We start from the raw sequence: 24,672 nt of genomic DNA, 5'->3' as shown, positions 1-24,672 counted from the left end.
TCTGGGATCACACCTGTTTTCAGGGATAGATTACAAATCTACTGTAGTAGTTCCTCTATTTCCTCCTTTAGCTCTTTCAATACCCTAAGGTGGATTCTGTCCGGGCCCGGAGATTTGTCAGTTTTTAAACTATCTATCTGCTTGTGTACATCTTCAAGGCTTACCTCCATGGATGTTAATTTTTCTGCTTGGTCTCCTTTGAAGATTTTTTCAGGTCCTCTTTTGTAAATACTGGCGAAAAGAACATGTTTAGTCTATCCGCCACTTCTTTTTCCTCCTTCACCACTCCTTTCCTATCTCCGTCATCCAGCGGTCCCACCTCCTCCCTTGCCGGCTGCTTCCCTTTAACATATCTAAAGAACGGTTTGAAATTCCGTGCTTCCCTGGCTAGCCTCTCTTCATATTCTCTTTTTGCTCTTCTAACCACGAGGTGACAATCTTTTTGATGCTTCCTGTGTTCTTTCCAGTTCTCCCCGGTTTTGTCCATTTTCCATTTCCAGAATGATTTTTCTTATCTCCTATCGCTTTCTTCACTTCTTTAGTTATCCATGCCGGGTCTTTTGTTCAGCTCTTTTTGTACTCTTTTCTAAACCTGGGGATATACAGATTTTGTGCCTCACTCACCGTGTCCTTGAATAAAGACCAGGCTTGTTCTATAGTCTGCAATTTCTTTGAGCTGTTCCTAAGTTTCTTCCTTACCATTACTCTCATCGCTTCGTAGTTTCTCTGTGGTTCTCTTTCCCTTCGATATTCCTACTTCAACTTTGAACTTGATCATATTGTGATCGCTGTTTCCCAATGGTCCCACTACTTCCACTTCCTTTGCAGGTCCTCTTAGTCCATTAAGAATTAATTCCAGAGTGGCATTCCCTCTCGTCGGTTCTCTCACAAGTTGCTCCATGAAGCCCTTGTACTTTTGCTTCATCGGCTACAGCAAGGCTTTTGACTGTGTGGATCACAATTAACTATGGAGAACTCTAGCACAAATGGGAATATCCAAACATATAACTCAGCTGATAGAGTCTCTACAAAAATCATGAAGCTGCAGTGAGAACTGAATATGGCAACACTGATTGGTTTCCAATAAAATGTGGCATTAGGCAAGGATGCATCTTGTCACCTTACCTGTTAAACCTTTACATCAAAGCCATCTTCAGAAAAACAAATTTGGATGAAGAGAGTGTTGGTTTCAAAGTTGATGGCCAAAATATAAACAATCTGCACTATTCAGATGATACAATGCTCATCACCAGCAGCAAAGAAGACATGCTGTATCTACTGAGAAAAGTCAAAACCGATAGTCATAACATGGGATTAGAACTGAACATAAACAAGACGAAGATCAGGAATATGGAAAATGATGAAGACTTTGAGCTTGAAGACGATAGAATAAAAGTTGTAAAGGATTTTGATCTCCTGGGATCTTTTATAAACAAAGAAGCAATTAGAAGGGAAGAAATAATCTGCAGAATAGCACTTGGTTGTTCTTCAATGAAGGTTCTCGACAAAGTATTCAAAGGCAAGGAAATAACACTCCAAATGAAGATCAGACTTGTTCACACACTCATTTTCTCAGTGGTCAAATACGGATAAGAAAGCTCGATACTATGGAAACAAGACAGAAAGAAGATTGACTCATTTGAGCTCTGGTGCTGGAGAAGGATTTTATGTGTGATCTGGACCACCAGAAGAGCTAACAAATCAATTCTGGAAGAGCTCAAACTGGCTATGTCACTCAAAGCCCAAATGATGAAGTTCTGACTATCTTATTTTAGTCACACCATCAGAAGAGAAAGATCAATGGAGAGGGACATCATATTTGGGAAGATCGAATGAACTAGGTGAAGAGGGTGAGCTGCAATCAGATGGCTGCACATGTGTAAGACCTCAAAAATAATTAATGTGGGAGCATTTATCACTCCTATTTAGGAGGCACTCATGTTAACTCTGTGTTAACCAGTTAGCACATGCTAATCAGAATATACTAGCCGGTTAATACAAACATGTACATTGCTACCCCTCCCCCCCCAATGGCATGCCCTTTTCAAAGCATAGTTTTAAAAGTTCATTAACATGTGCTTAAAGAGTGAAAAATGTAAAATTATTGCTAGAGCTTAACACTGTTTAGAAAAAGATCCATTAAGATCTGCTTGCCATAATTTTGGCAACCCTGTTCTTGCCTGGACTACAACATTAGATGTCTTAGAATAAGTTTTAGTTGATCTGATTCCATAAAAATGGGTCTGCCCCTGAAAAGGGCTGTTTTGAGTATATATCCAGAAAACTTGATTGGCTATGAGAGTCCTCAGGACAGATTAGAGAACATAAGAGTTGCTATACTGGGACAGACCAAAGGTTCATCAAGCCCAGTATCCTGTTTTCCACACTGGCCAATCCAAGTTACAAGTACCTGGCAAGATCCCACAAGAGAGAAACATATTTTATGCTGTTTATCCTAGGAATAAGCAGTGAATTTTCTCAAGTCCATCTTAACAATGACTTATGGACTTGATTTTTGGAAATTATTCAAACCTTTTTTTAAACCCTGCTAAGTTAACTGCTTTTACCACATTCTCTGGCAACAAATTCCAGAATCTCATACACACTGAGCAAAGATATATTTTCTTTTGTTTTAAATTTACTACTTAGAAGCTTCATTGCATGCTCCTTAGTCAAGCGATTCACATCTACCCTTTCCTCTCCACTCAGTATTTTATAGACCTCTATCATATCTCCCTTGAGCTCTCTTCTCAAAGCTGAAGAATCCTAGCCTGCTTTACACAGTGCTTAGTTGACATGTGGAATTCACTGCCACAAGTTACTTTGGAAAGAAGATTAACACAAAAGAGTTCACATACTGCCAGATTCTGTAAACACTGCCTATGTTAGGTGCTTCTAGGTAACTAAAGCGGCACCTACAATAATTACCTAAATTAGCTTTAACCAGCTCATAATTGGAAAAAAAAATGTAATTGGCTGATAGGTGCCTAACTGATTCTATAAAAGGTAGGCACCTAAAACCTAAATGGGGGTGTTTTGGGGTGAAGACAGAGATAGGCACCATTAAGAATGATTCTGAAAAGAATTTAGGCATCAGCAATGAAGGTCAGTAAAACCCTGGCCTACATTACCAACACCTAAGTTTTGAGATAGGCGCCATAAGGCGCACTTCTGTAAACGGTGCATCTGCGTGATTTACAAGTTGGCAACATCTTTTTTCAAGGCACTTACCGATTTAGGCACCATTTATACAATCTGGCCCACAGTGCTTAGAAAATGTATGAACAATATATTTATTAGGTATTATTGATATAACTGTAACATCCTTGGCATACTTAATTTCTAAAGCACAATTGATAGAATGGACATCTTTCCAGCTCCCCTGCTCTTTATACACTTCATTGAAGAACTTGCTGCTCACCATTGTTAAAAAAAAAAACAACCAAAAATCCAGGATGTTGGGCCACATAGAACTTGAGTCTGACACATTTTAGAATTTCTTACATTAGAATATGTATTTTTAACCACCATAGTAAGAAGCAACATTATGAAATCACCATCAGGCCAAATCATTTTTTTCTCTATTATGCACAGTTGTCTGAATGTTCCCAAGACACATAGAGGGGCATTTTCGATAGGACGTCTAAGCCCGACTTTGGATGTTTCCCGTAAGACATCCAAAAGTCAGGGAGAAGGAAGCATCCATTTTTGAAACCACTAGAGATTCAGATTTTTTTTAAATGACTTATATGAACTTCTTGGCCATCAGAATACCTAAGCATAGGATGCCTAACTTTCTTTGCCATTTTCGACCACAAAGATGTCCAAGTTAAAAAAGGCCAAATCCAGACCATTTGGATGTGAGAGGGGCCAGCATTTTAATGGACTAGCCATACAAATAAGCCAACAGAGCAGTGCTGTGAACGTCACATAAAGAGTGCCAAATGCACATCTCACCATAACCCCCTTATAGTGAGCCCTGCAAAACTCCCCCAAAACCTACTATGCACACCTATCTACCAACCAAATAGCCCTTATGGCTGCAGATGGCAACTATATGGCAATATAGAAGCATTTTGGTGGGCTCACACTTTCCACCATAAATGTAGTGGTTAAAGTGGGTTATGGGCCTTAGTCCTCCTCTCTATGGTTGACTAGCCCACCAACCAGGCTACTTAAGACACCTGTGTGCTACTCTACTAGGCTTTCCCATACCAGGTGCACAGGTATGTACTGTTTCATTCAAATCTTTGTGGGGTGGGAGGGGATCAGTGACCATTGGAGGGGAGAATAATTATGTAATCCCTCCAGTGGTCATCTAGTGAGTTTGGGTACCTTTCTGTCCCTAATATTCCCATAAGAAACGCAAGCTTTGAAGATCTCTTTAAAGTGGTTGCTCAGGGAGCTATAAATAAAGATGTGTTGTTTTACTATTAACCCCAATTATTAGTAACTAGGTCTCATTGAATAAAATGGGACCTATGCTAAAATAGCACGAGTTAATGGGAAAATAACACATCCAGGGCCGGATTTAGATGAAAAGAGGTCCTAGGCTATTCCACTTATGAGGCCCTTTCACCTCCCATTTTTAAGTTTGTAAATTACATGAGAGATAATAAAATACATCATTACTGTGATATATATCAATATGTTAAATGAAACATGTTGTTATTGGTACTAACCTTTATAAAAAATGTGACACGGATAATAAATAAAAAAAAGTCGAGAACACTTATTTGGACATTTATTCTCAGCACCATATATAGTACTTGTAACAATAACTAATCAAACATAACACACAACATTGCCCCTTCCTATGTCCATAGTGCCTCCAGTGCGTCCTTCCTCACCTTAACCCCCCTCCGATGCCCGCCTGCCTCCCATCCCCCTTCCATTAAACACTCCCCCCATGCTATCCTGCCTGCCTGCCTTCCATTAAACCCCCCCACCCCCCTCCGATGCCAGCCTGCCTGCCTCCCATCCCCCTTCCACTGAAACCCCCCACCCCACCCCACCCCTCCGATGCCAGTCTGGGCCGCCCTGTCCTGACGGATCCACGTTTTGCCTCTCTCCCCGCGGGGCTGGGCTTTGCCCAGCTGTTTCTGGACTGACGTCTTTCCCTCCCCGATCCTCCTCCCAGGGCGAGAAAAAGAAAGGGAGAAACCGAGTCGGCGCCCCGTTGCGGCCGGAGATGGTTCCGATCACGAAGCATAAAATTTCTCCTTATTTTCGGTTCAGTGTTTTAGTGTTCACTGTTTTTAGAATAGTGTAATTTTAATTTTGCTAACAATTTGAATGTAGGCCCCTCTTGATCTTGAGGCCCTAGGCTGAAGCCTAGTTAGCCTATAGGAAAATCCGGCCCTGAACACATCTTAAGAATAGCCCACGTTGATATGCCCCTACAGCTGATAATGCATTTGCCTTCTACTTGTGTATGTGAGAGGTAGTAGTTAGACAGCACCTAATTATTTTTATTCCAATCCTGTGACCACAAAATTATAAAAAATATTCTATTTTCTTAAGATCCAAACAAGTAATATATTCATCAACTCAGATTATGATCTGAGAGACCTCTAGTCCCAGACATCAACAGTTAAGGCTCTATTTACATTTACTAATGCATATTAACTGGCTAATGTACATTAATGCATACCAGTATTCAAGCCATGATATTCCCAACACAGCCTATTTACTAACTGTACATTTAACTCGAATTAACACATTTTCGTAAACAGAGCCCTTAGCACTTTATATGAAAGTGATCATGCTCTTAGGAGCATTTGAAGAAGCTGGAACAAGAACCCTTAATTATATGGTAAATAAAAAGACTGTGAGCCCACCGGGACCGATAGGGAAAATGCTTGAAGTACCTGTATGTAAACCGCTTTGAGTGTGGTTGTAAAACTACAAAAAGGCGGTATACAAATCCCAGTCTCAATTCCAACCCAATTCTAATTTATAAAAAAGTGTGCTGTGCCAGGAACAGGCTAGGGATGCTTTGACTTTCTTTTCATGCATCTGTGGGCTGTATACTTGTAGCTTTCTGCCAGTATATTATGTCCGAAATATGAACATCAACCCGACAGTCATAATTGTATCTGTTTCTAATCTAATATTGGATCAATATTCAAATGCCACAATCAATGTTTGTTTTAAAATGTCAAATGCAGTGTTTCAATTTCTCATACACACTTGGCACCGCTTTCCACAGTGAACAGCATTAGCTATACAGACAGTTGCAGTTTAAGTTAGGACTGATAACTTTATCTGCACTGGGGCTGTGGTTCCTAAACCTGTCCTAGGGGATTCCAGCCAGGTGTTCCAGATATCTGCAATGAATGTTCTGGATAACTGCAATGAATATTCATGATAATTATTTGCACTCAGTGCTTCCACTGCATGCAGATTTCTCTCATGCACACTCAAGGGTCCTTTCACTAAGGCACGCTAGTGCGTCGTAGTGCGCGTTAAATGCGAATGCATGCTAACACGTCCATTATATCCTATGGACATGTTAGCATGCATTAGCATTTAGCACGCGCTAAGACGCACTAGCGCGCCTTAGTAAAAGGACCCCTCAGTGTGGCTATCCAGAAAACATGACTGGCTGGGGTTCCCCAGAACAGTTTCGGGAACCATTGGCAAATTCTACATTGGCAATTAAATGTGCAATTGCCATTAAAGAATTCTATAGCAAGTCTGCATTTATGTGCCTAATTTTATGTATGAGCACTTCTACAAATACTCACACCTAACAGTAGTCAGTTAGGAACTTAATTGCTAGCGTTTTATAAAATATGTGCATAAGTGCTAGGCATACTCCTGATGCACCAATGTCCCTTCAAGGTCTGTGCACCCTTTGTAGCTGTATGCTATTGGGGGCATAATCAAAACTTTAAAACATCCAAAAAACTGCCTAAATGGGCACTTGGATGTCCTAATGAGAGGTGCCCGGGGCGCCCTCCTCTGCCCTCATCTCCGTCCTCAATCCCACAGGCCACATGCACTCCCGCCTTCTCTTCCCTTCACTCCCGCTTTCTCTTCCCTTCCCCGTACCTCTAGTAAAAGTTGTTGCTCACGGCAGTCAAGAACATGCTCCTCACGACCCCTTCAGCTCTCCCTCTGTCACTTCCTATGTGCGGCAACCAGATGTAATGTCAGAGGGAGAGCCGACGGGGGTCGTGAAAAGCACGTTGGTGACGCTGGAAACAAAAATTTCAACTAGAGGTATGGGAGAAGGGAAGGGAGCACGTGCATCGAGGAGTGAGAAGAGGCGGGAATGAAGAGGAGGATAGGTGCCGGCACTACCTGGGGCGGACCACTCCCCTCCTTACTATGCCACTGGAGGGAATAGTACAGAAGAGAGACGCTGCAAATCACCAGGCTAGAAAATATGAATCAGACTGGAATAGAGGGAATAATTACGAGATAAATAAGTCTACTATACTGCTACAGTGCCCCTGAAAATCCATGAATAGAGCACAGATAGGGGCTTTTAAGACAGGGATAAAGTTCTTTGTATATTCTTTCATTAAAGCTTGTGTTCTTCCTGCTGAAACTGTAGTTAATCTATGACAGCTTTCATAAAAGTAAACTTCTGCTATCCATAAGTACCTTCGAGACTTCCAAGTGAACAGTTAACTGTGAAAAATATTACAGGCCAATTAAACTACTTCTCAAAACTGATGATTGCTCAAAAGTTATACAGTACCAAACAAGTGGGTGAAAATACACCGTATTTTACTAATGAATTTTGCTTAGAAAATATACGTCAACAAAGGTTGCAGGCGCTAGATTTTTAACTATTTTGATTCCTTTGGAAACTCTTGTTGTTGTTGGGTTTGTTTGTTTTTTTTACAACTTAGTCCTGAGTTTTTCATTGCTAAAGCCCTGATTCTATAAAAAGGAGCCTAACATATAGGAGCCAAGTGTCAAACCATAATTTAGGTGCCGTTTAAAGAGAGGGACCTTGGGGTTATAGTGTCCGAAGATCTAAAGGCAAAAAAACAGTGTGACAAGGCAGTGGCTGCTGCCAGAAGGATGCTGGGCTGTATAAAGAGAGGCGTAGTCAGTAGAAGGAAGAAGATGTTGACGCCCCTGTACAGGTCATTGGTGAGGCCCCACTTGGAGTATTGTGTTCAGTTTTGGAGACCGTATCTGGCGAAAAACGTAAGAAGACTTGAGGCGGTCCAGAGGAGGGCGACAAAAATGATAGGAGGCTTGCGCCAGAAGACGTATGAGGAGAGACTGGAAGCCCTGAATATGTATACCCTAGAGGAAAGGAGAGACAGGGGAGATATGATTCAGACGTTCAAATACTTGAAGGGTATTAACGTAGAACAAAATCTTTTCCAGAGAAAGGAAAATGGTAAAACCATAGGACATAATTTGAGGTTGAGGGGTGGTAGATTCAGGGGCAATGTTAGGAAATTCTACTTTACGGAGAGGGTAGTGGATGCCTGGAATGCGCTCACAAGAGAGGTGGTGGAGAGTAAAACTGTGACTGAGTTCAAAGAAGCGTGTGATGAACACAGAAGATTTAGAATCGGAAAATAATATTAAATATTGAACTAGGCTAGTTGCTGGGCAGACTTGCATGGTCTGAGTCTGTGTATGGCCGTTTGGTGGAGGATGGGCAGGGGAGGGCTTCAATGGCTGGGAGGGTGTAGATGGGCTGGAGTAAGTCTTAACAGAGATTTCGGCAGTTGGAACCCAAGCACAGTACCGGGTAAAGCTTTGGATTCTTGCCCAGAAATAGCTAAGAAGAAAAAAAAAAAAAAAAAATTAAATTGAATCAGGTTGGGCAGACTGGATGGACCATTCGGGTCTTTATCTGCCGTCATCTACTATGTTACTATGTTTTTATATGTTACACCCAGTGGCATCTAAAGTAGTCTTAGGTGCCGGTAGGCATTTAAACCTTAGGCGTACTCTATTTATGCCAGGATTTTCTTAGCCTGAGTACACCTAAGTCAAAACATACCCATGATCACACCTACTTTCTGGTCTTTGAGTTATTGTGACATATTCATCAATAAAGTGACTTTTTGAACTTCACACCATGGATGGATTTCTGACATCTTGCCCTCACGACTCCCTGTTATGTGTTCCTGTCTCGTTGTTGATGCCAGTCTTTGCCTTCTGATTCAGTGCCTATATCAAAGTGGTACATATCAAAATGGTAAGCACCTACCAAGTTAGGCGCCTATTATCTAGTAATTGCAATTTAATTGTAATTTTCAATTAACAGCAATGATTAAGGCCTAGATTCACTAAATGTACTGATCTGGATCGTTGTTGGGCGATTCTTGGCCGAGTTTTGCCGAGCGACTGATTCACTTCAGATTCTACATGCAAATGATCTGATCGGACGCACGCCCTATAGCGATCCCACTGATCGCTGTAAGAGCGATCGAAATGTATACGCAGAGTATCCATGTTTATTGATGCAATTTATGCATGCGCTAGCTCTTTATCCTTACTACGTAGTTAGTGGGCGGGGTTTATTCCTGCACGTCATTGGCGGCAAAGCACAAGTGAGCTCAAAAGAAAGGGGGAGGGATGGCTGCAGTTTACTTTTGCAGGTCCTACGAGTTGGACATTTTTAAAAAGGAATGATTGTGACCGACACAGTGAATTATTTTGTGTAGCCAGAACAAAACATGCTTTCAACCCGCGGGTTAAAACCATGAGCTTGCAATGCGCTCTTTACATAATATATAAAAAAGAAATTCTTACACATATGTAAAGGTATTTTACAGTTTTATTTTTAATTTTGATGGTTGTTTTATATGGGGTTGTAACCTCGATACTGATATTTCTGGGCGGAAGAGGGCAGGAGAGTCGGCAAGGATAGTAAGTGACTGGTCCTCAATAGTCGCTTCTTTTCGGATCGGCAAACCCAATCAGTGTTTCTTCTTCCTACTTTTTGCATGACATTTCCCCTCATTTGCATGAGTGGATTGGATCGGAGATTGATCGGGAAACTGTTTAGTGAATCGGGTCGAGGAACGATCGCAAAACCAGTTTTGCGATAGTAGGGACAGGATCGGTAAGTTTAGTGAATCTAACCCTAAGACTTTCTAAATAATTTAAGTTAAGCACCTAGATCGGCTAGATGCGCCAATCCAGGCACCTAACTTTAGGCCTCATTTATAGAATCAGGGCCTGCAACAATCATTCGGCATTTCAAATTCTCAAGCTCATAAATGGTTGCAGTTGAAACAGGCCATTCAGAAGGGGTTCCCTGACTGGCATAACTTAAAAGATCAGTATAGCTTGCCGGGCCTATGCTTCCAGACAGATTTGCTAGGGCATCAGGCCGCCAAGTGGTATAAATTAATATCTGAATTTTTGAATAAAAAGCCAAAAACTAGCTTGAAAAACATTTGGAGCATTGAGATAAAACAGCAGATGTCTGTAACTCAATGGCCACAGATTTGGACTTGGAGGATGAGATGTGCAGCATCAGCATCTATGAGACAAACTTGGTTCTTTTTGTTACATAGAATTTTTTGACCCCAGTTCGTCTGCAAAAGTTAGATAGTTCAAAGTCTAATAGATGCTGGCACTGTCATCTTGATGTAGGGACATTGGATCATTTGTTGTTCTATTGTCCCTTGATACTCAACTTCTGGAAATTGATATGGGCACAAGTTAATTTGATGCTGGGAACTAGGATTCTCTTGTCCTATGAGGTGGTTATTTGTGGGACATTATTGTATGCTAAACCTCCGCTGGACAGATATAAATGCAGACTTTTGCTTATTATGAGAGGGATTGCCATACAAATGATTACAAAAAATTGGAAAAATTGGGACCGCCTTAATTTTTCCTTTTGGTGGGAGTCCTTGTATCTATGCTATAAATTCGAAAAAATGTATTCAGAAAGAGTGGTACTAACAAAATTTTTAAATTAACATGGAGCCCATTAATTGAGTTTATGAGATCTGATTAAGTGGAAGAACCCTTAATTCCTATAAGATTCCAATACACATCCAGGGTGGGGGGGATATATATTTTATATTATCTCCTGTTTGGTTGTAAATGCTGTTTATTATGTTATTTGTTTAATAATTTTCTGCACTTTGTACGCATGTTGAAAATTAATAAAGTTAAAAAAAAAGAAAGAAATCAGGGCTTACATAAAAAAATTCCATACCAACAGGGAAGTAACAATGGAGCTAACATTAGCACAGTCTTTTACTTAATGATTTTTGTGCATCTCATGACTGTATTACATCTGAAATAAAACTGTACATAAAAATTAACAAAAATATACCTTGTAAAAAGAGAATGCAGATTTCTAATGCAATGTTATAACATCAGTCTATATGTTTATAAAAGAAAATGGAATTAACTGTGGGGTCCTTTTACTAAAGTACGTTAGACTATTAACATGCATTTTAACATAGTAACATAGTAGATGACGGCAGATAAAGACCCGAATGGTCCATCCAGTCTGCCCAACCTGATTCAATTTAAATTTTTTTTTTTTTTTTTTTTTTCTTCTTAGCTATTTCTGGGCGAGAATCCAAAGCTTTACCCGGTACTGTGCTTGAGTTCCAACTGCCAAAATCTCTGTTAAGACTTACTCCAGCCCATCTACACCCTCCCAGCCATTGAAGCCCTCCCCAGCCCATCCTCCACCAACGGCCATATACAGACACAGACCGTGCAAGTCTGCCCAGTAACTGGCCTAGTTCAATATTTAATATTATTTTCTGATTCTAAATCTTCTGTGTTCATCCCACGCTTCTTTTGAACTCAGTCACGTTTTACTCTCCACCACCTCTCTCGGGAGCGCATTCCCAGGCATCCACCACCCTCTCCGTAAAGTAGAATTTCCTAACATTGCCCCCTGAATCTACCACCCCCTCAACCTCAAATTATGTCCTCTGGTTTTACCATTTTTCCTTTCTCTGGAAAAGATTTTGTTCTACGTTAATACCCTTTAAGTATTTGAACGTCTGAATCATATCTCCCCTGTCTCTCCTTTCCTCTAGGGTATACATATTCAGGTCCTTCCAGTCTCTCCTCATACGTCTTCTGCGCAAGCCTCCTATCATTTTCGTCGCCCTCCTCTGGACCGCCTCAAGTCTTCTTATGTCTTTCGCCAGGATACGGTCTCCAAAACTGAACACAATACTCCAAGTGGGGCCTCACCAATGACCTGTACAGGGGCATCAACACCTTCTTCCTTCTACTGACTACGCCTCTCTTTATACAGCCCAGAATCCTTCTGGCAGCAGCCACTGCCTTATCACACTGTTTTTTTTCGCCTTTAGATCTTCGGACACTATCACCCCAAGGTCCCTCTCTCCGTCCGTGCATATCAGCTGCTCTCCTCCCAGCATACGATAAATGCTAACGCGCGCAAAAGCGTCCATAAAGGATATAATGGACGCGTTAGCGCACACTAAATCGGCTACCACACCATAGTAAAAAGACCCCTAAGTCATGCTTTAAAATAATTTTGTGTTGGGGCATTAGCAAAGAATTTATCAACGTGCAGCACTTACTACATGCTAACTAGCATGCGGTTAGTACAAGACCATTTACTGCTTCCTCAATAGGAGGCACTAACCCCTCAATTCTATAACCTTAGCGCCTAATGTAAATGCTATTTGTACACTAATATTAGAGAATACTAGCTCTTATGCATGTGAATGGAACATTCACGTGTGTATTAGGCTCATGCTCAGTGGTGTTCTATGAGCGTGCAAGTCACACGGTAGAGAATGACACGGTGACAAAATTCATCACTGTTCCCGTCCCCGCGGATAACCGCGGGAAATCATCTTTATGTCATTCTTTAAGGAGAGAGGGAAGAATCAGAGTATGAATGGCCACAACCACTGACCCGCAAGCTTTGCTTTGAAGAATGCTGGTGTAGAAGGATTGAAGTTGAGATAGACAATACAGAATGGCAGTCTCTGGTATCCAGAGCAGATATTGTGATGTCTTAATGCCTCATTCCACCAGTGCCTAAGAGCCAGTCACATCAGTGATGTCACAATGGCTTCATTATCCTTGGCTCACATAAGAATCAGAGTATGAATGGCCACGACCACTGACCCTCAAGCTTTGCTTTGAAGAATGCTGGTGTAGAAGGACTGAGGTTGAAATAGACACTAGAAAATGACATGGGATTATTTCCTGCGGTTATCCACGGGGACGGGAATGGTGATGAATTTTGTCACTATGTCATTCTCTATCACACGGCACAAATATAAGGGGTGTGATTAGGGAGAAGGGCATGAGTAAGAAATAGGAGTGTGTCAAACATTTGTGCACATAGGTTCTAGAACACTTGCATTTACATGTACATGCAAAAGTGTTACATTTAGGCATGCTATTGACATGGCGTGAATGGACGTACCTAAGTGTTATATATAAATGTTTTATTTGTGCTCAGGGCATTGCGTTTTGGCATCTAAATTGCGGCACATGTTATACAATTGACCCCTATTTGCCTCTATGCTAACTGCAGCCTGAGTACTGTGTATTAATCTAAATGTTAATGCACAATCTGCAATGAAAAATGCTGGGCTTGGCCCCAATAGCCTGCTGCAGTAGACTTGCAGGTACCATGCATTAGCTACAGTAATTGCAAAATCTAACGTACTTTAGGAAAAGGACTCCTATATTTGTTAACCTTTAATATTTTCTGTTCAAGTAGATCAGTGTCTCACAAACTTTTCTAAGCTGCAGCACACTGAACTTGGGGCAGCAGCTGGAGGGTCTCCAGACACTGCCCTGAGCTTGTTAACCCTAAAATGACTATGCAGGTGGAGAAGTGTGGGGATAAGGAGAGGCACCTACGAGGAAGAGAGGCGTTGGCTGACTCATCTACACGACATGCCTCTCACGGCACACCTGGATCTTCGATACCCTGAAGTAGAATGACAGTGCTCTAAAATAGTGTTCTTCAACCTTTTGACACCTATAGACTGGCGGAAATAAAATAATTATTTTGTGGACCAGCAGTTGAAGAACACTGGACTAAGTCGTGGGCCAGACCCCACCCATCTCCACCCAATCTCCGCCCCAGACTCCACCCCCATAATAGTATTAATTATAACACTATTTTTTCCATTCATTTTTCATATATACACACACACACACACACAATATAATAGTATTAACAACACATAATGGTTAACCACAAAATTAAACTACACAAAGCACACTTTATGCTTCTCAATATTCATTCCTACCAGAACACAGATAACCCCTTGCAAATACAGGACAAAAAACTAAAAGTACTAATATATACAAACAAACCCTAAGATGCAAGACTTCAGGAAGGGAAACTACGAAGCAATGAGGGAATTGGTAAGGAAGAAACTTAGGAACACTTCCAAAATATGGCTAACGGTAAATCATGCCTGGTCCTTCTTCAGGGACATGGTGAGCGAGGTGCAAAATCTGTATATCCCTAGATTCAGGAAGGGGTGCAAAAAGAATCGAACAAAAGACCCGGCGTGGATAACCAAAACAGTGAAGGAAGCGATAGGCAATAAGAAAAATTCATTCAAGAAATGGAAAAATGACAAAACTGAGGGGAACTGGAAAGAGCACAAGAAGCATAAAAAAGAATGTCACCGTGAGGTTCGGAAAGCCAAAAGAGAGTATGAAGAGAGGCTAGCCAGGGAAGCAAGAAATTTCAAACCATTCTTCAGATATGTTAAAGGGAAGCAGCCGGCTAGAGAGGAAGTGGGACCGCTGGATGACGGAGACAGGAAGGGAGTGGTGAAGGAGGAGAAGGTAGTGGCAGAAAGGCTTAACATGTTCTTCTCATCTGTATATTACAAACGAAAACACATCCAACATACGGATCCTAAGCAATTCTTCAACGGAGTCAAGCAGAAAATTAACATCCATAGAAGTGAGCCTTGAGGACGTTCGTAGGCAGATAGAAAAACTAAAAACTGACAAATCCCCCGGGTCCGGATGGCATACATCCTAGGGTTCTGAATGAATTAAAGGAGGAGATAGCAGAACCTACTGCAGCAAATTTGCAACTTATCCCTGAAAACAGGCGAGATCCCGGAAGATTGGAAGATAGCCAACGTTACGCCCATCTTTAAAAAAGGGATCAAGAGGTGACCCGGGAAACTACAGGCCGGTGAGCCTGACTTCGGTTCCAGGGAAAATGGCAGAAGCACTGATAAAAGAAAACATCGATCAACATTTTGAAAACATGAACTTCTGATAACCAGCCAGCATGGGTTTCTGCAAGGGAAGATCATTGCCTAACAAACTTATTGCACTTCTTCGAAGGAATCAACAAACGGATGGACAAAGGAGACCCCATAGACATCATATATCTAGATTTCCAAAAAGCCTTTGACAAGGTGCCCCATGAACGTCTACTCCGGAAATTGAAGAACCATCGAGTGGAAGGAGACGTACATAGATGGATCAGAAACAGGTTGGAGGGTAGAAAACAAAGGGTAGGAATGAAGGGTCACTACTCCGACTGGAGGAGGGTCACGAGTGGTGTCCCGCAGGGCTCGGTGCTCGGGCCACTGCTATTTAATATCTTCATAAATGATCTAGAAACAGGGACGAAGTGCGAGATAATAAAATTTGCGGACGACACCAAACTATTTAATGAAGCTCAGACTACAGAGGACTGCGAAGAATTGCAAAGGGACTTGAACAAACTAGAAGAATGGGCAGCGAAATGGCAGATGAAGTTCAACATTGAGAAATGTAAAGTATTACATGTGGGGAGCAGAAACTCGAGGTACAACTATACAATGGGAGGGATGTTATTGAATAAGAGTACCCAGGAAAGGGACTTGGGGGTAATGGTGGACATGACAATGAAGCCGTCGGCACAGTGTGCAGCGGCCGCTATGAGAGCGAATAGAATGCTTGGTATAATCAAAAAGGGTATTATAGCCAGAACGAAAGAAGTTATCCTGCCGTTGTATCGGGCGATGGTGCGCCCGCATTTGGAGTACTGCGTCCAATATTGGTCGCCGTACCTTAAGAAGGATATGGCGTTAGTCGAGAGGGTTCAGAGGAGAGCGACACGTCTGATAAAAGGTATGGAAAACCTGTCATATTCTGAGAGATTGGAGAAGCTGGGTCTCTTTTCCCTGGAGAAGAGGAGACTTAGAGGAGATATGATAGAGACTTATAAGATCATGAAGGGCATAGAGAGAGAAAAGAAGGACAGATTCTTCAAACTTTCTAATAACAAAAGAACAAGAGGGCATTCGGAAAAGCTGATAGGAGACAGATTCAAAACAAATGCTAGGAAGTTCTTCTTTACCCAACGTGTGGTGGACACCTGGAATGCGCTTCCAGAGGACGTAATAGGGCAGAGTAAGGTACTGGGGTTCAAGAAAGGACTGGATAAATTCCTACTGGAAATGGGGATAGAGGGGTATAGATAGAAGATTACTACACAGGTCCGGGACCTGTTGGGCCACCGCGTGAGCGGACTGCTGGGCATGATGGACCTCGGGTCTGACCCAGCAGAGGCATTTCTTATGTTCTTATGTTCTTATGACTCTGCAGACAGTACAACCCTAGAGGAAAATAAATAAATACATTTCTTCCTGAACAGACAGCAGATGTAAATCAATCACTAAATTAAAAAATAAAATCATTCCCCCTACCGTTGTTGCCTCCCTCCCTCCATGCTGTGCCTTGATTTCTGGCCTGCTCCCTGGTGTTATCTTTGGGCCGGCTCCCTCTTCCTCAGTGCTGCAGTGCACAAAGCCATGGGCAGCGGCTTCTCGAATGTCCTGCGCCTCATCTGGAAGCCTTCCCCCTGACGTTGCGACATCAGAGAGAAGGCTTCCGGTTCAGGCGCAGGACGTGCCTAGGAGCCTCTGCCCACAGCTTTGTGCACTGCAGCACTGAGGAAGAGGGAGCCAGCCCGAAGACAACGCCGCACCGATTACACCATGGACCGGCGGCTGAAGAGCACTGTCTGGGGCCCGATGCACATGCCGGCCCTGTGGACTGGCAGAAAATTTCTGTGGACCGGCACAGCGGTTAAAGAACATTGCTCTAAAACATTGTGAATGGGAACATTACATTTTCATTTTGATTACCCATGGTAATTTTTGATGGGGAAATAATGGGTAATTTCTCTCTCATAACTAATTTACCCCCTGCTTTACAAAATTGCGCTACCATTTTTAGCGCCGGCTGATGTGCTAACAGCTCCATCGCTCATAGAATTCCTATGTAAAGGAGAGTTAAATAGCAACAACAACAAAAATCACTTCAAGCAATATTAGATACAAGTGAAAACTTCAGCCGATGCCCATGACTTCTTTTTTTCTTTTTATCACTTACTTATGAGATTTTTTCCAGCTGGTTCCACTAGGTCCTGCTCCACAGTCATATGCCTGGATGATAAATGTGTACTCTTTCTGCATTTCACAGTCAATTGGGCGTTTTGCTTTAATACGACCTTCTCCAGATGTCTTGTTTAGAACCACAGCTTCAAAGGGCATTTCCTGGCCACGAATTTTGAAAGCACAGATCTCACCTGTAAGAACAAAACGTGAGGAACATACATTTTTTATAAAACACTAGGCAAGCAATCCCGAAATTCTGCTACAGTGAAATTGTTGGTTTCGGTTTAATGGTATATTTTTTTAGCTTCAAATAAAAATGTCAATACAAGGAACTGAAATATATCAGAAATTATCATTATATAGTGGTGTTTCTATACTTTCTGTTAAACTAGTTACATCAATGTGTTTACCGTATTTTCACGCATATAACGCGCGCGTTATACGCGTTTTTACCTACCGCGCATACCCCTCGCGCGTTATATGCGTGAGCGCGGTATACAAAAGTTTTAAAACATAGTTCCCACCCCGCCCGACGCCCGATTCACCCCCCCAGCAGGACCGCTCGCACCCCCACCCCGAACGACCGCTCGCCACGCGCTCCCACCCGCACCCGCATCCACGATCGGAGCAAGAGGGAGCCCAAGCCCTCTTGCCCGGCCGACTCCCCGACGTCCGATACATCCCCCCCCCCCCGGCAGGACCACTCGCACCCCCACCCCGAAGGACCGCCGACTTCCCGACAATATCGGGCCAGAAGGGAGCCCAAACCCTCCTGGCCACGGCGACCCCCTAACCCCACCCCGCACTACATTACGGGCAGGAGGGATCCCAGGCCCTCCTGCCCTGGACGCAAACCCCCCTCCCTCCAACGACCGTCCCCCCCCAAGAACCTCCGACCGCCCCCCCCAGCCGACCCACGACCCCCCTGGCGGCCCCCACGACCCCCCCACCCCCTTCCACGTACCTTTGGTAGTTGGGCCAGAAGGGAGCCCAAACCCTCCTGGCCACGGCGACCCCCTAACCCCACCCCGCACTACATTACGGGCAGGAGGGATCCCAGGCCCTCCTGCCCTCGACGCAAACCCCCCTCCCCCCCAACGACCGCCCCCCCCAAGAACCTCCGACCGCCCCCCAGCCGACCCGCAATCCCCCTGGCGACCCCCACGGCCCCCCCACCCCCCTTCCCCGTACCTTTGGTAGTTGGCCGGACAGACGGGAGCCAAACCCGCCTGTCCGGCAGGCAGCCAACGAAGGAATGAGGCCGGATTGGCCCATCCATCCTAAAGCTCCGCCTACTGGTGGGGCCTAAGGCACGTGGGCCAATCAGAATAGGCCCTGGAGCCTTAGTTCCCACCTGGGGGCGCGGCCTGAGGCACATGGGCCCAACCCGACCATGTGCCTCAGGCCGCGCCCCCAGGTGGGACCTAAGGCTCCAGGGCCTATTCTGATTGGCCCACGCGCCTTAGGCCCCACCAGTAGGCGGAGCTTTAGGATGGATGGGCCAATCCGGCCTCATTCCTTCGTTGGCTGCCTGCCGGACAGGCGGGTTTGGCTCCCGTCTGTCCGGCCAACTACCAAAGGTACGGGGAAGGGGGGTGGGGGGGTCGTGGGGGTCGCCAGGGGGGTCGCGGGTCGGCTGGTGGGGCGGTCGGAGGTTCTTGGGGGGGGCGGTCGTTGGGGGGAGGGGGGTTTGCGTCGAGGGCAGGAGGGCCTGGGATCCCTCCTGCCCGTAATGTAGTGCGGGGTGGGGTTAGGGGGTCGCCGTGGCAGGAGGATTTGGGCTCCCTCCTGGCCCGATATTGTTGGGGAGTCGGCGGTCCTTCGGGGGGAGGGATGTATCGGACGTCGGGGGGGCATCAGGCTTTCAGGATGGGGACAGACCTTCAAGGGGGGACAGTGCACGGAAGTCAGGGGGGGTGAACGGAGAGTCGGGACAGCGCACGGAAAGTCAGGGCGGGCGAAAGGAGCGTCGGGCAGCATGCGCGGTATACCCGTGAGCGCGGTATACCAAAGTTTTTGTGCATATCATCGTGATTTCTGCGCGCTATACCCGTGTGCGCTTTTTATACGGGTGCGCGTTATTTGCGTGAAAATACGGTAATCAATATCACTTCAACCTTTAGAACTTTGCCCTAAATATACTGAATTACAGTGCTCAACTTTCCAAACTTTTATTTTTTTATATAATCATGGCATGGAATAATATTCTGATTTTTAGGCATTTTATTTTGTTCTTTTCAAACATTTTAAATATTTCCTAATGCACATTAGAACTTTTTAGTATGTGTAAATCATGGTAACCTTCAAATTAATGTGCCTATAAATCTGCATTATACTGTATATCAATTTTCTGTATAGGTATTCTTTTTATAGACAAGAATTTAGTTGTAACAGCTATATGGGGCCAAAGCAGAAAGCTACCACAGGCTGCAACGTGCCCTTAGCAAGCAGTTTACCTGCTTGTTAATGGCTACTCCGTGCTAAAAATGTTTTTGCACTGAGATTTAGGGCTCCTTTTACGAAGCCGCGTTAGCGGTTTAACGCTCGTAATAGCGCGCGCTAATTTGCCTGCCGCTCTAGCCGCTACCGCCTCCTCTTGAACAGGCGGCAGTTTTTCGGCTAGCGCGGGGGTTAGCGCGCGCTAAAAATGGGCGTGCGATAAAGCTGCTAACGCGGCTTCGTAAAAGGAGCCCTTAATCCTGTGGCAGATATTACTACACAGAACATTAAAATGCATGCTAAAGCAGTGGTCCCCCACCCTGTCCTGGAGGACCACTAGCCAGTCGGGTTTTCGAGATAGCCCTAATGAATTTGCATGGGTCAGATCTGCATTCCTATCATCTTCATTACATACAAATCTCTTTCATGCATATTCATTAGGGCTAATCTGAAAACCTGATTGGCTGGTGGTCCTCCAGGACAGGGTTGGGAACCACTGTGCTAAAGAACTGATCAGAAGCCTCGCAGCAATGCAGGGGCTCAGTGCTAGAAACCTACCACCAGGTCTGAAGCTGGTGTACAGCCCCCCATATTCAGAATCTCTCTGTTTTGCCCCACTAAATGATGCCCCTCCTTCTCAACCCACAACATGACTGGCAACTCCTCCCCATAAAAAATATTGTCTCATCATAGGGGTAGGTGGATGCCACTAGATATGGTAAAGGGGAATGGGACTTGATAGACCACCTTTCTGTTATTACAATCAAAGTGGTTTACATATTATATTATATACTGGTATTTATTTTGTACCTGGGACAATGGAGGGTTAAGTGCCCAAAGTCACAAGGAGTTGTCGTAGGAATCAAACCCAGTCCCCCAGGTTCTCAAGCTGCTATATTAAGCACTAGACTTCTCTTTCACTTCAGAGCTGACTAAAGGTCGCCCAAAGTTGGACTGTGGGCACTTTTAAAGATATTTGAATCGCCGATAAAGCCTACTCTTTCCCCTTGAATTTCACAAGAAGGTAGATTTAATCCCTCAACTTCTCAGGACTGATAGACTTTGACCCTCAGGCCCTGATGCTCAAAAGCTGTCCATGCCAGTAAGACTTGTTAAAGCATGGAAGCTCTATTGCCGATGTTCAAAAGGGTTCTCGGGGGAGCTGCCACCGATCCCTGTAGCAGCTGCCAAGAGCCCTAAGCAAATGCATCACAAGGAGCTCATTTGTATTTCATGAGATCTTTTACTAAGGTGCACTAGCCGATTTAGCACGCGCTAAATATTAGCATGTGCTAAATGCTAACTCACCCATTAGATTCTATGGACGCGTTAGCATTTAGCGCACGCTAAATCGGCTAGCGCACCTTAGTAAAAGTCCCCCTAAACGAGCTCTCCTCGTGATGCACAAAAGGAAATGCCCGGTAGCCGTTGTGTGAGGCACAAAGAAATTCTATGGATGTCAGAGCATTTGCAGTACTTCGCCAGCCCACAGTAGAAACTTCTACCGCAGTTTTGTAAAAGACATATTGGTTAGATGTATGGTGGAGATTGAAAAAGATGAACAATTTCCTTCTGGAAAGATAAGCTTGTAACAGTGATTGTGCTGTATAAGCCAGTCATCTTGCCAGTGGAAAAAAGAAAAGACTTTGTTTACTGAGGTGTGCAGCCATCAGCACAAGGCATTCTAGAAAGAAAAAAAAAACAACCTAGTAATCTAAGAGGAACTGAAAGGTAGGACCTTGACTAAGTAGAGCTAAATAAGAAGAAACAAAGACAAAGGTGTCTTGGAATATTTGTCTATATATCCTTGACATTTGCAGTACAGATCTAACTTTACTCAATGGCGGTAAGAAAAATGAATGAGATAGAGGCATTCCTAACATTGCACTAAGAATAACAATGTGAAATCCTTGAGTTAAAATAAGGCTTCAATGCCCCATTGTCCTCTCTATTATTTTTTAATTATTATTTCTAAAGTACCTGGAATAGATGCTCCAGTTTCTGAATTGTGATGGGACAGGTTTTATGACACTGGCTCGGAGAAGAAAGAGGATTTTTTTTTTTCCTTCTAAGTTGAGAAGAATAGAGGACAGCAAAGACTAAAGGCTAATTCAGGCAATGCCAGATAGAGATGAAACCTAAATCCTTCAGGACTATGAAGAGATGCTGTGCTTCTGGTGCAATCTCATGCACCAGATGAGAACATCTGTATATGAGTGCACACAGGTAAGACTGGACCAATATTTTGTAAGGCTTAGAATTTAAAGCAAAAGAAAGCTGCTGAGGGGTAGCTATTGCTTAGGTTGAGTGGTTCTTCCTACATCTTTGGGCAACTAGCCAAAGAGCTGGTTGCAGCTATTCTTGGTAGCTAAAAACACTCCTATATTTATAAATGCTGATCAAGAGTGGTTGATGGAGTTATAGTAACAAAAAATAGTAGGATGAAATTCAGACAGAAAGCAAAGCAGATAAACCAAAATATTTAACCGTGTGCATTAGTGATTTTAGCTTCCTATACTGCATTTTTTAAGGCCAAGGGTGTGTCAGAAATTAGTGTTGACTAACTCATGCAAAACAGCTGTTCACACTCATGGAAGGCACATGGCTAGCTTAGTAGAGGTCAAAGTTACTGCTACTACTTATCATTTCTATATTGCTGCTAGATGTACACAGCACTGTACATCAAACATGTAAGAGACAATCCCTGCTCAAAAGAGCTTACAATCAAATTAAAACAGACAGTTAGGGAATGACCAGTGGTGAACAAGATCTGAGGGTTGTATAACCTGACCTGAGATGGAGTTAAAATTATCATTCTTTACTAGACTAGGAAAACAAGGGTGAATAAATGATGGGTAGCCTGAGTGAAATGTGCTCAGGTGCTGAACAGAACATAGTGAATGATCGCATGATTTGGAATATTGCCTCCAAAGAAATGTCAGGAAAATTCCTATAATTTATGATTATTACCTATCTTTTTTGTTTGTTAAAGAGATAACTGGAGTTTATTAATTCTAGAATTAATTGACCTTTATAGTTCTTGTCCAATATTCTGAAAAAAGATGAACAGCAAGTGGAGTCTAGCACATACAGAGGTTTTAGCGAGTGAGCGGCTAATGAACTGACAGCATGATGGCCGTTATGATCTAAAACAGTCAAGACACCAGAGAGTGTTATTTGTTGAAGCAGAGAAAGAGCATTTAAACCTCTTCTACATTTTTGGAGAGGAAATATTCTCATTCCTAGGAGAGAAGCTAGAAGAGGAGCTCTAAATGATGAATCAAAATCACCACCTCAGAAGGGAATGATCCAGAAAAATAAAACAGGACATTATAGATGACTATATTATTAAGGAGTTATAGAACGAAAGATAATGCAGGATAACTTTTATCTAGCTTATTGCAATACTGAAAAATTTTCAATTATGGAGGTAATAGAGCCTCACAAATACAGTACATAGCTGATGCAAAACTGAGAAGATTCAAGGAAAATTGTAGTGAAAAAGTAAGACAAAAAACAAAGTTAGTAATACACACACCAATCTCTGTAGCAGCTATGAGAAAAACAAAGCAAAACACTGAGTTAAAGGCCAATGTAACAAGGTTCATAGACAGTAACGCGGAAGACATAGGTGCGCGCCGACAACTGAGCGCAAGACGGAGGCACGCGCTGAAGATAAAGACTGTTTTTAGGGGCTGCGACGGGGGTTTTTGTTGGGGAGCCCCCCCCACATTACTTAATACAGATCGCGGCAGCGTTGTGGGGGGTTGTAACCCCCCACATTTTAGTGAAAACTTAACTTTTTCCCTAAAAACAGGGAAAAAGTTAAGTTTTCAGTAGAATGTGGGGGGTTACAACCCCCCAAACCCCCAACAATGCCCCCACAACATGGCACGATCTGTATAAAGTAAAGTGGGGGGGGGTTCCCCCCACAACCCCCATCGTAGCCCCTAAAAACAGTCTTTTTCTTCGGCGCGCGCCTCCGCGCTGCGCTCAGTTGTCTGCTCGCGCCTTTGTCCCGGCGCACTTTTGACCTGACACCATGTAACAATAGTCCCAAAATATGAAAGTAAGACCCTCCTTAACTGAGAAAACATAAGGGCAAATTCTATAAGAAGCACCCAAAAGTTAGGCGCCGACTTAGGCACTGTTCAGCGTGATTGAAGTAAAATTGGGTGCTGTTTAGTGAATCATGCTGAGCGGCACCTAAAAGTTAAGCGCCTAGCTGAGCGCTTAAGCACGCTCAAGAGCAGCGATTCTGCAACAAGGCGCCTACCACATAACAACGCCCACACCTAACGTGCATAGCGCCTATTTTTTTTTTAAGGCCGCCTAAATTTTTAGAGGCGCCTTATTGCAGAATCGCTCTTTCTCGCTAGGCCTAAGTTTCAATTATTGCTGATTAAAAAGCTTAATTGGGCTTTTTAATCAATTTAAATAGGTGCCTATCTAATTGGGCGCCTAACATTAGGCGCCGCTTACAGAATTTGGGCCATAGTGCCAAGGGAGATTTTTCAACTGCGAAGATGGAAAATATGTTCCAGAACAGTAGAAAGATCTCTCTCAATCACATGTCATGTATTATTTTTTTATTTTTTTTTATTGGGTCCTGATGATCACTTATCAGAGGTGAAATGAATGCATAAAGTCTAGTGTGTTATATAGCTGGAACTTTATCAAATAAGTGAAAAGAAAAATGAAGAAAAGAAGGTTCTGCGATGTGCAGAAATCAGGTACAATAATATAGCCTGCTTCTTTTGTCCAGCTTTATTTACATTTCTTTATCATGTGGATTCTATTGTATATCTATTCATAATATATCTACTTATTTATTTTTAAAAATCATGACCAACCAGGTTAGTGACAAGTCACTAAAGTGGAACAGCTTCGTGAATATGAATAT

General features: G+C 43.2%; 1 protein-coding gene across 3 annotated transcripts in view; it reads right to left on the bottom strand.

The window, feature by feature from the left end:
- CLSTN2 (calsyntenin 2) overlaps window positions 1-24,672 on the bottom strand; it is a 1,243,607-nt gene that overhangs the window by 536,332 nt on the left and 682,603 nt on the right. For all 3 annotated transcript variants that reach the window (XM_033958408.1, XM_033958407.1, XM_033958409.1), the window contains one exon: window positions 17,326-17,521. In XM_033958408.1, coding sequence (XP_033814299.1) covers window positions 17,326-17,521 — 196 coding nt within the window. The remainder of the gene's footprint in view (window positions 1-17,325; window positions 17,522-24,672) is intronic.

The sequence above is a fragment of the Geotrypetes seraphini genome, chromosome 9 (assembly GCF_902459505.1).
Source record: "Geotrypetes seraphini chromosome 9, aGeoSer1.1, whole genome shotgun sequence".
Taxonomy (NCBI): domain Eukaryota; kingdom Metazoa; phylum Chordata; class Amphibia; order Gymnophiona; family Dermophiidae; genus Geotrypetes; species Geotrypetes seraphini.
Note: the sequence above shows the minus strand (reverse complement) of the source record. Positions and strands in the feature narration are given on the sequence as shown.